Source organism: Emydura macquarii, unplaced genomic scaffold, assembly GCF_026122565.2.
Source record: "Emydura macquarii macquarii isolate MOO-44397 ecotype Brisbane River unplaced genomic scaffold, CSIRO-AGI_Emac_v2 contig_374, whole genome shotgun sequence".
Classification (NCBI taxonomy): Eukaryota; Metazoa; Chordata; order Testudines; family Chelidae; genus Emydura; species Emydura macquarii.
The window spans coordinates 8,459,034-8,474,402 of NW_027130511.1; the positions used below are offsets into that span (position 1 = coordinate 8,459,034).

General features: G+C 44.4%; 1 protein-coding gene across 1 annotated transcript; it reads left to right on the forward strand.

Moving 5' to 3' along the window:
- The first annotated feature begins 112 nt into the window (after positions 1 to 112).
- Positions 113 to 15,329, forward strand: FAM161B (FAM161 centrosomal protein B). Its single transcript, XM_067533609.1, has 9 exons — positions 113 to 215; positions 1,477 to 1,796; positions 2,283 to 2,836; positions 6,747 to 7,084; positions 8,194 to 8,321; positions 8,809 to 8,976; positions 9,464 to 9,563; positions 11,039 to 11,175; positions 11,450 to 15,329. Exons 1-9 carry the CDS (start codon positions 174 to 176, stop codon positions 11,541 to 11,543), a joined length of 1,881 nt encoding a protein of 626 aa, XP_067389710.1. The 5' UTR covers positions 113 to 173; the 3' UTR covers positions 11,544 to 15,329.
- The last annotated feature ends 40 nt before the right edge of the window (positions 15,330 to 15,369 follow it).

Below are 15,369 nucleotides of genomic sequence, written 5' to 3' on the forward strand. Positions count from 1 at the left end.
AGCAGTGACGACAGAGAGGGCGGGCTTAGAGGCCTGGTCGCAGCGCTAATTGGTGTAGCTACAGGTATCCAGTGACCAATGAGGTGGGAACGCCCGCCGGGGATGGGGCTAGGCACAGCCAGCCTGTAAGGAACTCGGTGTCGAAGCAATTGGAAGCCCCAAGCGCAGCCAAAATGGGATCACCTGGGGATGGGGTCGGCGCGCGGACCCGGCAGGTGAGAGAAAGGAGAGGGCCGAACACCACGGGGCTGTCGCACGGAAACCACCGGCGCTTTCCCCGCTCCGAGTAATGGTTTCAGGGCGCGTGCGGTATTGACGGGCCGTGTGACACCGACCGGCCCTGTGTGAGCGTTACCATGGCAACGGAGGGGCTCAGCTTTTCACCCCATTGCACGGGAGTGGGTGGGGCTGAGGCCACGTGACTTGCCGAGGTCGCCCACCAGGATCCGGGGAGGCTGCGGCGAAGCAGGGGGAGTTGTTGAACCCAGGTCTCCTGAGTCCCAGTGCCTGCCCCACGGGACGGCCCTTTGTCACCTATTGCTGCTCCCCTTCTTCTCTCCTAGCCCGATGCCTTGGACGTCAGCGGCTTCCTGGCATGAATCACTGGAGGTCAGGAGGGGTGGGTGTGCTCAGACTTTGGAAGTCTACAGTGGGACCCTTTGTCTGCCCTGTGGAGAGGCAGTCGCCCCTGCCCCGATAAGGTTACAGCCAGCTTCCCTTATAAAACCCTCTTTTAGCTGCCCTAAAAATAGACATGGAAAATATACATGGCCTGACACTTGCTAGATTCACCCTGGAGGTGGAAGAGGGTTGTTTGAACAATTACTCTGACTTGAAATTTGGGCTTTTGGTAGCTGGTTCTTTATCTCCTGCTAGCTCAGTTTATAACTCTCCACATTTCCCAAATAGTTAAATCTCCTTAAACCTCCCAAGCTGGCACTATTTGGGAAAAAAAAGATTGTCATTAAGCAAATTGTTAATGAATATTGTTGTGGATAGTTTGGGGTTGATTCCTGCTGCCATTGGCTCCCATGGGAGTTAGAGGCTCAATCCTGCTCCCATCACTATAAATCAGAGGGGTTTTGCTGTTGGTGTCAGTTGGAACAGGATTGGGTACCATTCACAGCGATGTCCAAAAACTACTGGACACAACTGAAGGTGGGGAGAAGATCATGAAGAATCCACTTGTGTAGATTACCATGTATGAACTGAACAGCCCCAACAGCAAGACCCTTGCATGACAGGAAAAGCTAGAGGCACTGAGTAGTCTGCTTTTAGTGGGGTTTAGGTCAGCTCTTTTATATTTTCTGTCTTCCTGCAGTAGTGGGAGTGCAGTTTGTAGTTGGCTAAGATGGAGTTGGTGTCAGGGCAGGCTGTTGCTTCTCAGAGTTGTGGGAGTTGCCTCTCAGAGCTCAAGACATTAGTGTAAGACAGTTACTGATGGCTTTACTGAACATCCAGCTCTGATCTCTTTAGGTGTTTCCACCTCAAGCTTCCTCAGATTCTGAGCCAGAAACAGAGAGAGTTGGTGATGGTGTCACCCAGCCCAGGACAGATGAACTGCTGGATTTTCTCCAGCCAGGTGAGGAGATGGCAGCTGCCTTAGGCTCATCTGAGGAGTATTATGACACACTGCAGGCACTCAAGATGAAAAACAAACAATATCTATTAGAACTAGGCTTGCTGTACCAGGCAAAATTGGAGAGCAACCACAAATCCTTCAAGGAGGAACTGGAAGACTTCTTCCAAGACAACGGACGATTAACTCTGCAGGGCAAGCCCTATGAGGCTTTGAGGTAGGACACGTTGGAAATCTGTTATCTTCCTTCTGCTTATGGCCTTCCTGGAAACCCTGCTAATTGAATACCAATATTGGCAGAGCAAGTGAGGCCTAACACATAAGCCAAATATAATTGGCTGAGCAAAATGAGGCCCAACCCTCCCCTCAATGGCATTTCTGTTTGTCCATCTGTAACATGATAAATCTGGAAGATCATGTTGGATCAATTCCAAAATTTCAGAGAACATTCTATGCATCAAGGGGCGAGGGGCCCAGCTGTATATACAGCTTGGTCTACATAAGCAACAAAGTATGCAACTCTCTGGTATATTGCATTTACATAGCACTTTTGATCAGATATTCTCAAAGGACTTTACAAATGTACATACGTATCACTTCTACCCAGCCAGAAGGTAGCTCTCTATTGCATGTCCCTTTGAGATTTCTTATCACTTTCTTTGTTTCTGTCTCCTTAATAATCATGTCTTTGTCCTATCCACAGGTCTAGTAGCATAAGACAGTCCAGTTCTTTAACTGACCTTACTTTGAACAGTCCTTGGGATCAGCAAAATCCCCTCTCGCTTCCTCAGTCCCACCCGAGGCCAAAGAGTGCTGTGTCTGCCTGGGTCTCTACTATCACCATCCCCCAACCCTTCAAGATGACTCTGCGAGAGGCTCGTAAAAAGTCTCACTTGGTGAAATCATGTGCATCTCTTGAGCTGGAGAAACAAAGGGACAAAAGACAAAGCCAGGAGGAGGCAGAGTGCCAGAAGCAGTTCCGGGCACAGCCAGTGCCTGCCCATGTCTACTTGCCACTCTACCAGGAAATAATAGAACAGAATGAAATTCGAAGGGAGGTAGCAACACAGAGGAGAAAAGAGTTGCTCCTTTCTACTCAGCAACCCTTCAGCTTCCTGGAGAAGGAGGAGAAGAAAAAGGAAGCCATCAGACAGAAGGTCCTGGCAGCACTGGCTCCAGTTGAGAACTCCAAACCAAAAGGCAGCAAGAAGTTCCCTAAATCCATCTATAACCCAGTTCTTGGGGATAAACTCAAAGGTAAAGTGCTTAGTGCTTTACCTGTAGAAAGGATTCCATGTCTGCCTCACTTCACCTATTATCCCTCTCACTGTCTGACTACCATGATAATGCATGCTGGGAAATAACATATTCCGCTCCTTGTCCTATCAGGCACTTCCTGATAGGGACATCGCTGCAGGAGAAGAGTCAAGATTGCTCAGAGCTATCAGAAGGAAGTAGTCATCCCAGGTGTAAGGATTGAAAGAGGGCCTCTTGTTAGCCTGTCTATCCACCATGTACAAACATTTATTTTATTAGAGGGTGAGTAAAGGAAGCAGGGGAGGCAGGGCTCTCACACCTCCTGCTTTAAGTGTGAATTTCCCAGCATCTGCAGCGTATGAGTCAGGAAGACATTTTCTCCATGCTATAATATTGTATAATTACATGAAGGGTTAACACAGTGGTTTTTTTAGCCGTGTCGGTCCCAGGATATTAGAGTCACAAGGTGGATGAGATAATATCTTTTATTGGACCAACTTCTGCTGGTGAGAGAGACAAACCTTTGAGCTACATAGAGCTCTTCTTTAGGTCTGTGAAATATACTCAGAGTGTCACAGCTAAATACAAAGTTGAACAAATAGTTTACTTATGCAGTGCGACCTGGTATTTAGCTGTGACACTGAGTACCTTTCCCAGACCTGAAGAAGAGCTCGGCGTAGCTCAAAAGTGTGTCTTTCTCATCAACAGAAGTTGGTCCAATAAAAAATATTACCTCACCCCCCTTGTCTCTGGAATAAGGGGGTAATGGTTAAAGTGGATCAAAATAGAAAGGGAGGTCACCAATTCTAGTGATGCTATTGCATTAACCTGTGTGATGGAACATGGCCCAGGGAAGAGGTATGGGGACATTAGTCTTCGAAAAATATCTCTCTCCAAGTAAGCTCATAGCTGTCTAATCATAAATGTGTGCAAGTGCACATGCATAAACAGTATGGGAACTCTGTGAAGGAGCACATCCCTTGTGTTCCCAAACACCCTCTCCACTCACACATCCCACCATGGAATGTCAGAACAGGAGAGGGACCTGATTGGGTAATTCTGCTTTTTCCCTGGATGGGAGGGGGAACCAGCATTGGGACATATCTTTCTGTAAAAAAAAGAAGGCAGTTGGGAGATTGTCCATATTGTAATAATTTATCTCCCATCAGGTGTCACTGGTGCTCCACATTTACTAGTGGTAAGGCTTGGAGTCCTATATAAAGTGCCCAGCCTGGCTACTGCTTCTCATTCTGTTCCCACTTCTGATTCTTCTACCAGATGAATCTTCATTTCACCAGCCAATGAAAAAGCCAGAGCAGGGGAAGCTCCCAGGCTGCTGAGTTTCACCAGGAAAGGGAGAATTCTCCCTCTGCTTTTAGCAGATGAGGGAGATGGATTCCCATTCACTCCCCTCTACTTTAATATCTGTTCAGTAACTTTCAGTTGCTTATGCCAAGACACAGGCCTCACTTAGCAGTTTGACCTGATGAGGGAAAGGCCATTTGGAATTCACTAGTTCAACATTTCTAGCTTGCTGGTCTGATATTAAGGGGCAGGACACTGACATTACAGGCTCAGCTCCTTTAGCTACGGGGCTGATGTGAAGATAAGAGGAGCTATAGAAGTTATGACACAATACCTCTAGCTTGTTCATCTGATATCAGGCAACAAGCTCTGTAATGGCAGTGGCTCAGCTCCTTTAACTGGCTTGGCTGACGTCAATGCACAGGGCTTTGTGCGGTTACTGACACTGCTTCTCTAGCTTACTTGGCTGGTATCAAGGTAGAAGTCTTTCTGAAGTTACCAACTTAAAACCTCTAGATTTCTGGTATATTGTTCAAGGGAATGATGTTGTATGGTCATTCAGTGCCTTTTTTTGTCTGGACTGATGTCAAGGCATCTTTTAACTCATGGGCTGAGCAGCTTTAGCATGCTGTTCTGATGCCGACGCACAGGTGTCCCTGAGCTCATTGATTCACCCCCTCTAGCTGCTGGATTGATGTGAAAGTACAAGCCTTTGTGAGGGTTACTAGCTCAGGGAATTTATACGTTCTTCTGAAACATCCAGTATTGACCACTGGTGGATTATATGGATTTAAAATATTTTTCAGTACAACAGTGGCCAGACTCTTGATTCCAAACTGCATGAGCCATGCTGGTCTGTGACAGAATGGGCAGGGGATGATTTAAAGACAAGATGATATAAAACTTCGAGGGAGGACATCTATTAAGTTATGAAAGTCTATACACAAGATTGTTCCCAACAATCTTGTTTCCAGGGCTCTGTATAGTTCAGTTTTAAATGTCCCAAGCAATGAGGCTTCCACCAGTTCCCTCAGGCAAGAGTTTCTTAGCTAAGAACAGCTCTGTTAGGGAACTTTTCCTCGTATTCAGCCTAAATGTACCTACTTGAAGACCCCTAAATAAATTTTCCTTCCGTTAGATATTTATAGTCTTGTTATCCTGTGGTGGTTGTTTGGGCAAACGACACATACTTAGCTCTTGTAATGTCTGCTGAGATATCAATCCCCTAATCATTTTTGTTGCTCTTCTCAGTCCCTTAACTTTGTCAGTATCTTTCTGGTACTGTGGTGCCAAGAACTGAAACTACTATTGCAGGCAGACTTCACCAGAGCCATATGTAGTCTCTCATCACCTCCATGCTCTGTGACATGATGTTTGCATATACTACTTGAATTTGCATTAGCCATTTTATAGCCACATCACATTCCTTTGCAAATGTCTAACCTGCTAATTGCTATATGATCCTTATCCCTTTACTGTTGCCTGTGGGTTTTCTCCCATGCTGAGTGTGTTTGTTTTAATTTTTTGACCAGCTATATTATCTTGTAATGTACTAGACTAAATGGACTGTTAGACTGACTGGATAGAGAAGATGTATAAGATACTTGATTGTTAGACAATTCGTGTGATCTGGGAGTGCTAACTGATTGGATGGATCATTGTTTTGCTATTCTACTCTGTACTGTCATGGTCAGTGTCCCAGCAGCCAGTGCGTGTACCTTGTACCATTGTAATTAGGTAACTGGCCATCTGGATATGCACAAATGCAGATTTCCTGTTACACAAGAATCAGTGAAAAAATTGAACATTTTCAATAAAATGTCATACTTAAGTCTGTACATTTCTACAAAGGCCCTATAAAAACTTTATTGCGGCAAGAGCACTATTCACCCTCCTTTCTAAAAGTGGAAAAAAGATTTTGTTGACATAGTGTCCATGAAAATGGCAAACATGAAAGGAGTCAAATTTGCATATTACCTTTATACCATACCCTCCCTACCTCCCATGGAACACTAGGCCCAGAAGTGACATAAAATGAGGATTTCAGGGATGCAGAACTCTGATGCCCATTGAATGTATTTTTACCCAGAGTGTTTTCTAATATGGATTAACATCCTGGGTCCTGCATAAAAAAAATCATCTGGTAAAAGTATATTCAAGTTGTCTTGATCTTGTGATCAACCCCAGAGACATTAAAGTTGGTGGAAGAAAGCAAGAGATCATCACATGATCATTACCATGACATTCCTGCAGGATAGAAGGGTGCACTTACCTTCACTATCACTCTTACAGTGGTGGTGGGGAAACAACCTGGCTAGCAACTGCACACCTGGGGGGATGGTGTGATTACTAATTTGTGCCACAGCAAGAGAGAAAAATCAGTACATGGGGCTTGTGAGGGGTTGGGAATAAGTCATAAAGGACCATTCTTGCATTTTGGGTGGAAAATGGCACTAAGCAAACAAATATTGAACACTCTGTGTTATGATGAAATATTTATAGGAGCAAGGCGCCACTGTGCTCCCAGCCTCTCCCTTTTCTGCATTGACAGTTCCTGACATCCTCTTCCAGTCTTTATTCTCATGGATTTGGTTTTGATTTCCAGAAGCTGAACTCTACAGGAAAATCCGCATTCAGATGAGAGCCAAGGATTTGCTGGAAAAGTCTTTGGCTCCTATTGATCCTAGCAACAGACAAAGAGAGCCACAGTCCCGAATTGCCACCAAAACCAAGCAAGAAAAACTCAGTTTCCTGCAGGACAACTTCAGCTTTAAACCAAGAATTAACCCAGCAGTGCCTGATTTTGAAAGACTTTACTGGGCATTTCAGAGAGAAGCAACAAAGATACGAGAAGTCAAGGAGGCAACTCGTAATCAACCATTCAAACTGAGAACCTCCAATCTCTGCTGCAGGCAGAGACAGGCTAATGAACAGATAATGAAGGTGAGGGGATGATATGTTTCTGCAGCATTATAACTTTTGCTCCAGGGGTCAGGTTGCTGGGATCTTTGTCTTTTGATTTATAATCCTATATATATATATTTTACTGAAGGTGACCCATCTGACAGGGAGACCTATCTGCCCTTGTCCAAAACACACCCCCATCCCTCCAAGATCCATGGCCAGCCAGAGGCAGGACAGTGAGGAGTGAGGCAAAGGCAACCAAGGCTCAGCCACTCCTGCCTACTCCTAGTCAGATCTCCCACTGAGGTCAATCTGACTATTGCCTGCAGGAGGAGAGCCAAGGGGAACAGACTCTGTTCAAGACCTACGTCCAAGACCTTCCCCTAAACAAGACAAGCAAAGTACAGTGAGCTGCTTCTGCCAGATAGAGGGAGCAAACTAGGTTCATGGTGTAAGACAAGCAGCTGGGTACCAAAAGATTGATCCAGTGGGCTACCTCCAGGAATGCCTGGGACATGGTAACTCAATAGTGGAATGCAATAGTGCCTTCCAGAATAATTAAAATAATAGCCTTTCCATTGTTCAGTTCTTTATCCTGTGCCTACAAAGAAGTCATACAATGTGATTTTTTTAAATTATATTATAATTTGCCTTGAGTGTTCTGTTTCAACAACCTTATTTTCTTATCTGCTGAGTAATCTGTGACATTTATTAGAAACTCACTTCTTTGTAAACATAATTCACTCTTAGATTTTTTCCATATTTTATAAGTAATCATCAAGAAGAAAGGGAAATTCATGCAGAATAGCTGCACAAACATATGGACAATGAGATGCATTAGGCTATGGAATAGTCTTCCAAGGAAGTGGTAAAAGCTGATGTTTAAAAATAGACTGAACAAAACCCTATAAAGTGGCTTAAATGGAATAATGCTCACTGGCAAGAGAGAGACAAGATTATCTTTTCCATTTCTGTCTTCAATGTCATGTGTAAGGACTCCAACCAACCTCACTGGTAGGCATGAATTGAAGGTCTGTCCTCACAGACTTTTCAGGCATATTTGAGTCTCTTCTGTAGCCACCTAAAGAACAACAGAGGAGATTCTGCACATTTCACAATTATACTGAAGTAGATTTCATTTCTATCAGGTTTTTCAGCAGCCTTCCCAGGCTCCAGTGCAAAGAAGTCGTTCTCTGACTAGTCTGTCCTCTCTCTCTTTCAACACTCTTCCAGTGCACATTACAGATGCAACAAGAAAGAGGGAATCTGCTATTAGGTGAGTAGGAAAAAAAAGTTCTTGGCTACAGGACCATGCTTCACTAATAATAAAGTGGGGAAGATGACATTTGAGATTGTTTAGCTCCTCCCCATCATACCTGCCACTCCCGTCAATGCCTGCATTGTTTTTTCTGGAGGCATTGAATGACAAGAGGTACTGACTTCTGTAAGATACATTTTCTTTTCCTCTGCATGTCTCTCTCTCTCGTTCCTTATGTAGTCCCATCACTTTAATATCTGAGTGCCTGTTGTATTCCCTCTCTCATCTTCCTCCTCCATATATTTCTCCCTTGTTAATTCCCTTCCCTTGCTTATTCCCCTCTTGCCATGCTCCCCCCAAGTGTTTTTGGCATTACATAGCAGTAACCCAATAATCCTTTTAGACAACTTGTCACATTTCAGTATTAACAGAGTGCAATTCCCAGCCAACAGTCCTGCATTCTGAAATGAACCTGCTGCCCTATTACCCACTTTTCTCTGTATAGATACTCTCAGGAAGATAAAAAGAGCAGGGAGAATGAAGGAATTCACTGGATGGCGAAACACAGAAAGAAATGTCAAGCTATGTATAAATCTATGAGCAGTCGAGCAAAAGCCATGGATCCCCATAAAAGCCTGGAAGAGACATACAAGGAGAAGCTGAAACAGAACTGGTCAGTATCCCAGGGCACATAGCTCTTTGCAGCAATAGCTTGTTTTTAACAATAAAAGATAATTGCTTTGGAGGGGGTTGGGCCTGGGCACCTATGACCCAAAATCTACCTTCCTCTTGGCAGCTATGCTCATTTCACTGTCATTTTGATTTCTTTGCATTTCAACACAGCTCTTTCCAAACGGATAGAAAAAGCCACAAGGATCACATTTTCTGTGCGTGCCTCCACCACTGCAACCTCAATATTTGTGTTTGTATTAACTGTTTCACTGCTCATCTTCAAATGGAATCTTACCTAGTACTGTGTACCTGGCAGCAGCACAAGTGCATTTTGTCTGATACACATGGTATATAAAGCAGAAGCAAAGCAAATAAGAGCATGTCATGGGGTATTTGAGATGAAGATTTAGAAGGTCATTCCAACTGATCAGAAACCAAGAATTCAGTCAGAGGGCCCCATGATTAGTCAGGGAACTTTTCCATTTCAGGCAGAATGACCAAAAAAGAACAAAGGAGTACAAAAAAGAACTGGAAGAAATGGAGATACGAGTCAAGAACAGACCATATCTCTTCGAACAGGTCACAAAGGTAACCACTCAAAGCTCCAATATCAATAGGGGGCACAGGATACATTGTCAACTCATTGTAGAGCTGAGTAAGGAAGCTGGGGGAATTTAGCCAGGTTCAAAAGTTATATAGTCTCTGGATTAAATTCAGAAAAGGACAGACTTGTGGAACAGCTTCCCAATTAATGTTTGGGGAATTCTCTCCCCCGCTCCTTAGGGGAAAAAATTCCATGTTGCTCAGCTGTTCTGTGAAACTTTACAGCTTCTTCTTATTTTACATCACAGTAACACTCTAAGGCCCTAATCAGGATTAGGGCTTCATTTTGCCAGGTGCTATGTGAACACATTGTCCCTGCCCTGAATAGCATAGTTTACGATCTAAAAATTAACAAACAACTAATGGTTTGAAGACCATACTCAATTTGATGTTTGTTCTGTACTTTCATTTGGAAAGTGGCAGACATGTCCTGGAAAGAAACAAACAGTGTAGTCCCAACTGCAAGCATGTTGGGCAGAGAATATTCATTCAGTACATCTCATCCAGAGTACAGTATCCTCTACATAGCTGATGCTATATTAATCATAAATAGCTTAAAAACCAAACTGTTACTGTAGCTGCAAACTTTGCACCATGCAAAGAAACTTCCTCCTGGGTTTCCTCTTTCAAATAGTTTGATTAGATGGAAGGACAAACTAGCTGGACACTAAACTAAGATGCTTAGAAGAGCCATCTTCCTGGATCATCATAATGCTATTCAGCTGAGAAATTCATCTGGGTGGGAAGGGAAAAACGTGCAGTAACCCCATTGAGGCCATTCTCCTTTATTTATCGGGCTAGAAACAATTAGCCAAGGTTGGTGTGGCATTCACTCTGCTAAAGGGGAGGCCATCCTTCCATCCAAACTTAGTTTGGTTTAACCTTCAGGAAAGCTGTCTAATTTCTAGATGGATGACATCTTAGAATGGGAGAATTTGCTGTTTAATTGGAGTCAATGAAGGGTGTTGGACTAGTGAGGAGGGATGGCTTTTGGCTGCTTGCAAGTGGGCTGGGTGGGACTCTAAAGTGGATCTCATTCCTATACCAGTCCCACCTTACTCCACTAGGACCACTGCCTATAACCTTGAAATTACCTGCTGCCCATCCTCTCCCTCAGAGTGGGAACTAGCACAGAGAAAGGAAGGTGGATGAGAATCAGGATTGGGGCACAGCTGTTGGCCGACTGGGACTGGGGTGCTGTTCATAGGAAATGTGAGAGGGGCAAGGAACAGGAGTGTGGAAGGAGGTGGCTCACAGTTGGGAGGGCTCTCTGGGACACTCTTCTAGTATGTGGCTCTGATAGCCTGTCTAATAGTGACTCTGAACAGAGCTCTCACTATTACCACAGCCCCTGTGTAGCTGGTAGGAACTGAAGTCATCTAGGTAGAATTATTTTAGGATGTCTATTATGGAGAAGGATCCAGTTCTGGTTGGTTCCTATTTTAGTTTCATTTTCACAGCATGATGCCCGGCAAGAGGCAGAACGACACTACCGGGACACCCTTTATCGGGTGGGGCTGAATGAGGAATTTGTAAAGAACAAAGGGAGAGATGCTACTGACCTACCAAGGGAGGAGGAGGAGTCTGAAACTCACAGGTAATCAAAGCAGTAAGGATATAGAACCAGCTCTTCTGTCTTTGGCTAGACAGAAACAGTCTTTATCCTTTTTCCCAAAGAACTTGAGTTTGTACCATCACAGGTGAAAATTATAACTTAGTTACTTACACCTGTATCAAGTAATAAGGCTCCCCCCTGTCACTCTTTGTGCCTATGATCTATATGGCCAGACTTCTCCTGCTTCTCATGCATAGAATAAAGTAGCACCTGTGCATACCAGATCACTTACAAAAGGTCCTGATGGTTTCTGCAGAGCTCAAGAGCCTCAGAGAGACACAGATATTGGCACTGTACAGGAAGAAAAAGAATCTGAGGAAGAGCTGAGATCAAAGGACATGACAACATAAGAACCATGCACAAGACTCAGTGGACCTACTTTCAATTATTTTCTTTAGTCCAAGATGCTTGAGAGCAGCGGTTCCAAACTTGCTACCTGCATGATCCCGGTTTCAGACTTGCTGCTTCCTGTGACCTCAGATGGCATGAAGGGTGCCATTTTGTAGAGCAACATGGTGTCCGCGACCCAGCGTGACCTCACACACACACTGTGCAGCACAAAATAGCATCCTCCACACCCTAAACTCATCCACTGATGGCATAACCCTACTTGGGGTCACGACCCATAATTTGGGAACTGCTGTTCTAGAGTTTCTATTTCCAAGTGACTGATGTATGAGAGAGTTGCAATGGTTTGGGTGACATAGGAAGACTATGCACAGGAGAGAGAAGGTAAGGATTGATTCTTGCCTAGAACACATTTTGCTGCACCCCATGGTCATACAGCCTCCTAAATCCCTCCCAAGTATTCCCTAAGTGACCCATTTCCCTGTCCTTTCCTCTGGGTTTCAGGTTTAGAACTAACCATGAAACGGCTTGAAGCAGGGAAAGAGGAGGGTGGTAGTTTGGACCACTATTGCTAAAAAGGAGAGGTAGACCTGAAGGCTGAAAACATGTACACTTGGGTTCAGTTCCTTTGTGCTCAAAAGACTGTTCATGGAAAGGGCAAATTTAGTAGATTTTAAAATTCTGCTCTGGAGCTATCACTTGTTTTTGACATTGTTGATGTTGCATGTTGAATGTGGATGTTGAAGGGGATATTAAATAAGACGTTTGTACAGAATAATAGGTTTATGGATTTGAATTCCCCTGGGAAGAAAACTTAGAAAGAAGCTCTTCTCTAGCATCTTACATCTGCACCAACTGTACAACAGTTCTGCTCCTCTCCCACTGTAATAGAGACATTGTAGTCTTGCCCTAAATGTCACAACCCCTTTCTCTCATAAAGCTCTGTTTTAGCCCTTTGTAACTTTGGCTCAGATCACTAGTTTGGCCTGAAAATTGCACGATTTAGTGTGAAGAGTTTGTACAAGATTTGAGGAAGTTCATCACATATGTTTTGAGTTTCATGTAATTAAAAAGCGATCCTAATCTAAAGTTTGGACCCCTGTCCAATGTTTTTCTTTCCTTCAAGCTCAAAATCAGTTTTTAAAACCCCTTCAAATGTGTCCTAGTTAAAGCTCCCTACAGTCATCAGCCACCCCCCTCTCCTCTGGTGCCTGCTCCCAGCGGGGAGGCAGGCTGCAGCCACCTGCCTCCTGGCTGGTCCCGGCAAACAGCCAGGAGGTGGGCTGCAGCCGCCAGCCTCCCGCCCAGTCCTGGCCCGTAACCAGGAGGCAGGTTGAGCCACCCGCCTCCCACCCAGTCCAGCACGCAGCCCGAAGGTGGGATGCAGCTGCTGCCTCCCACCTGGTACTTGCTCCCAGCCTGGAGGCAGGCTGCAGCCTCTCAGCTGGTCCTGGCACAAAGCGTGGGGCCCCCCAAAACACCAGGCCTGGAGGCAGTCACTCTGATTGGCCGTACCTTATGGATGCCTCTGGTGATCCGCCTGGTTCCATAGGTGCTGGGATCTCTGCTGGAGCCAGACGATGGGGAGCACTGGACTCCTGTTCCCCTGGCTGCAGAAGGGAGCTGTTGCCTAAGGACCCAAGGGAGTGTGTTGCTGCAGGGCTAAAAGATGGTGCTGGCTGTGGTAGCAGGGGATGGGGACTGCTGACAGAGCAGCCAGGACCCACCATGCCTAAGGAAAGACAGGACTCTAAAAATCAGTGCCTTCTGGTTTGGCCGGCACTTGGCCTGGCAGCTAAGTCACGGTGGGTGGTCTGCTAGGTGCTTTGATAGTGACAGTCATATTGTGCATAATTTGTAGATATAAAATAGTCAATGTAAAAATGAGCACAGTAGCATCAAGAGAATAAAAAAACCAGAAGTCAGAGGACAGCGCAGCTGGAAATGTAACTTGCGGTGAGTTTTTAATAGTGAGTGGAAAGAAAAATACATGTTTACGATGGGAGGTGGCAGAAAACCAGTCTGGTTGGTTTGTGGGTTTTGTGTTTCTGTGTTGTAAAAATACAACTTCAAACGGCACTACAACACTAATGACACAGACTTTGATGCGAAATATCCAGTCGGTTCTGATGTACGGCAGGAGGATGTTGCCAGGAGAGCGCTGAGCAGTCAGCAGTCATTATTTGTGAATAAATATGAGCAAAGCAGAAGTGCAATTGTTGCTTCCTATGGGGTAGCTCTATTGTTGGCCCCCAAAAAGAAGCCTTTTACAGATGGAGAGGAAATTGTGAAGCCTGCCCTAAAAATAGCAGCCAGAATGTTGGGTGACAAGCAGGATGAGACCAAATTTAAAGACAGACCGCTGTCAACACTTACAAGACGTGTTGAACAGCTTTCTGAGAATCTTAAGGATCAAATGGCTTTTCACTGGCTATGGATAAATCTAATATCTCTGACACAGCACAAGTCACAATTTTTATTTGAGCTGTCAGTGAAAATTGAGGTCATTGAAGAGCTGCTTGGGTTCCAGTCAATGCACGGCCCATAAAAGGGACAGATTTCTTTGCTATCCTGAAGACGTGTGGAAAGAAATAATCTGGACTGGGGAAAGCTGAATAGCATCTGCACGGATGGTTCACCTGCGTTGACAGGCAGACATGTTGGGTGTCTCTCTGTTGGAGCAGTTTCTTGAATGACCACTGTTAAAGTACCATTGCATCATTCATCAAGAGGCATTGTGTGGGGAAAGTTTGAATCTCAAACCCATGATGGATGTAGTGCTGAAATGTGTGAACAAAATTCGTTCCAAGGCTTTAAATAGGCAAGAATTCAGACAGTTTCTTCTTGATATGGAAGAAGAGTATAGTGAACTGTTGCTGCGAGGTCCGATGGCTGTCAAAAGGTAAAGTTCTTTCTCGCTTCTGGGAATTGAAGAATAGTGTGCTTCAGTTTCTGACAGAAATCAATGAATGGCCTATGGAACATGCATGTCTTGCAGACAGTGACTGGCTGAATGACGTAACATTCTTAGTTGATATTACTGCTCACCTCAATACTTTGAATCTGAAGCTTCAGGGAAGCAACAAACCCTTCACAAATATGTGTAATGATGTTGCTTCTTTTAAAATGGGGCTGCAGCTTTTTATTGGTCAGCTAGCTTACAGAAAGCTTACAGCTTTGAGCATCTGAGAGAGAGATCAGCGGACAATGGAATTGACAGACAAGCATGAGAGTAAAGTTGAAGCACTGTTGGACATTTTTCAGTCCCGATTTAGTCAGTTTGAAGCAAAGGAGAACAACATGGCTCTCTACAAATCCATTTGTTTCCAATGACAAGATCAGTTCACTACAGGAGAAACTGCAACTGGAAATTATAAATCTGAAATGCAACATTGCCCTGAAGGGCCGATTTACTGACCTTCCAGCCCTTCCCACTGTGGCAGATATTATTTCATTTTGGCAAATGCTTCCAGTGACTGAATTTGAACATCTGCATTCTTTTGCTCAGTGTTGTTTGCTGCTTTGAGAGTACCTACCAGTGCGAGCAAGCATTTCTGCAATGAAACTGATCAAAAATAGAAATTGTGCCGGCCTTAGACACGAATTTGAGGGGTCTGTTACTGGCGATCACTAACCTGAAGCCAGACTTCAACAAGTTAGCTTCTGGTCTTCAGCCACAAAAGTTGCATTAGATTAGAGTTGCATGAAATAGACATACGTTATAACCTTGTAGCTGTTTAAGAGGTTTTTTTATTTGCTTTACACTAAATAAATGTTTACTTTAAATATGTAGTGATCTGTAGTCCTTAATAGTGTAATATACACTGT

What these genes read in the sequence shown, in the direction of transcription:
- FAM161B (XM_067533609.1), top strand. Translation starts at nt 174, where the DNA reads ATGGGATCACCTGGGGATGGGGTCGGCGCGCGGACCCGGCAG. An exon ending in TCGGCGCGCGGACCCGGCAG is followed by an intron (nt 216 to 1,476) that starts GTGAGAGAAAGG and finishes TGATCTCTTTAG; the next exon opens with GTGTTTCCACCTCAAGCTTC. An exon ending in TCTTGGGGATAAACTCAAAG is followed by an intron (nt 2,837 to 6,746) that starts GTAAAGTGCTTA and finishes TTTGATTTCCAG; the next exon opens with AAGCTGAACTCTACAGGAAA.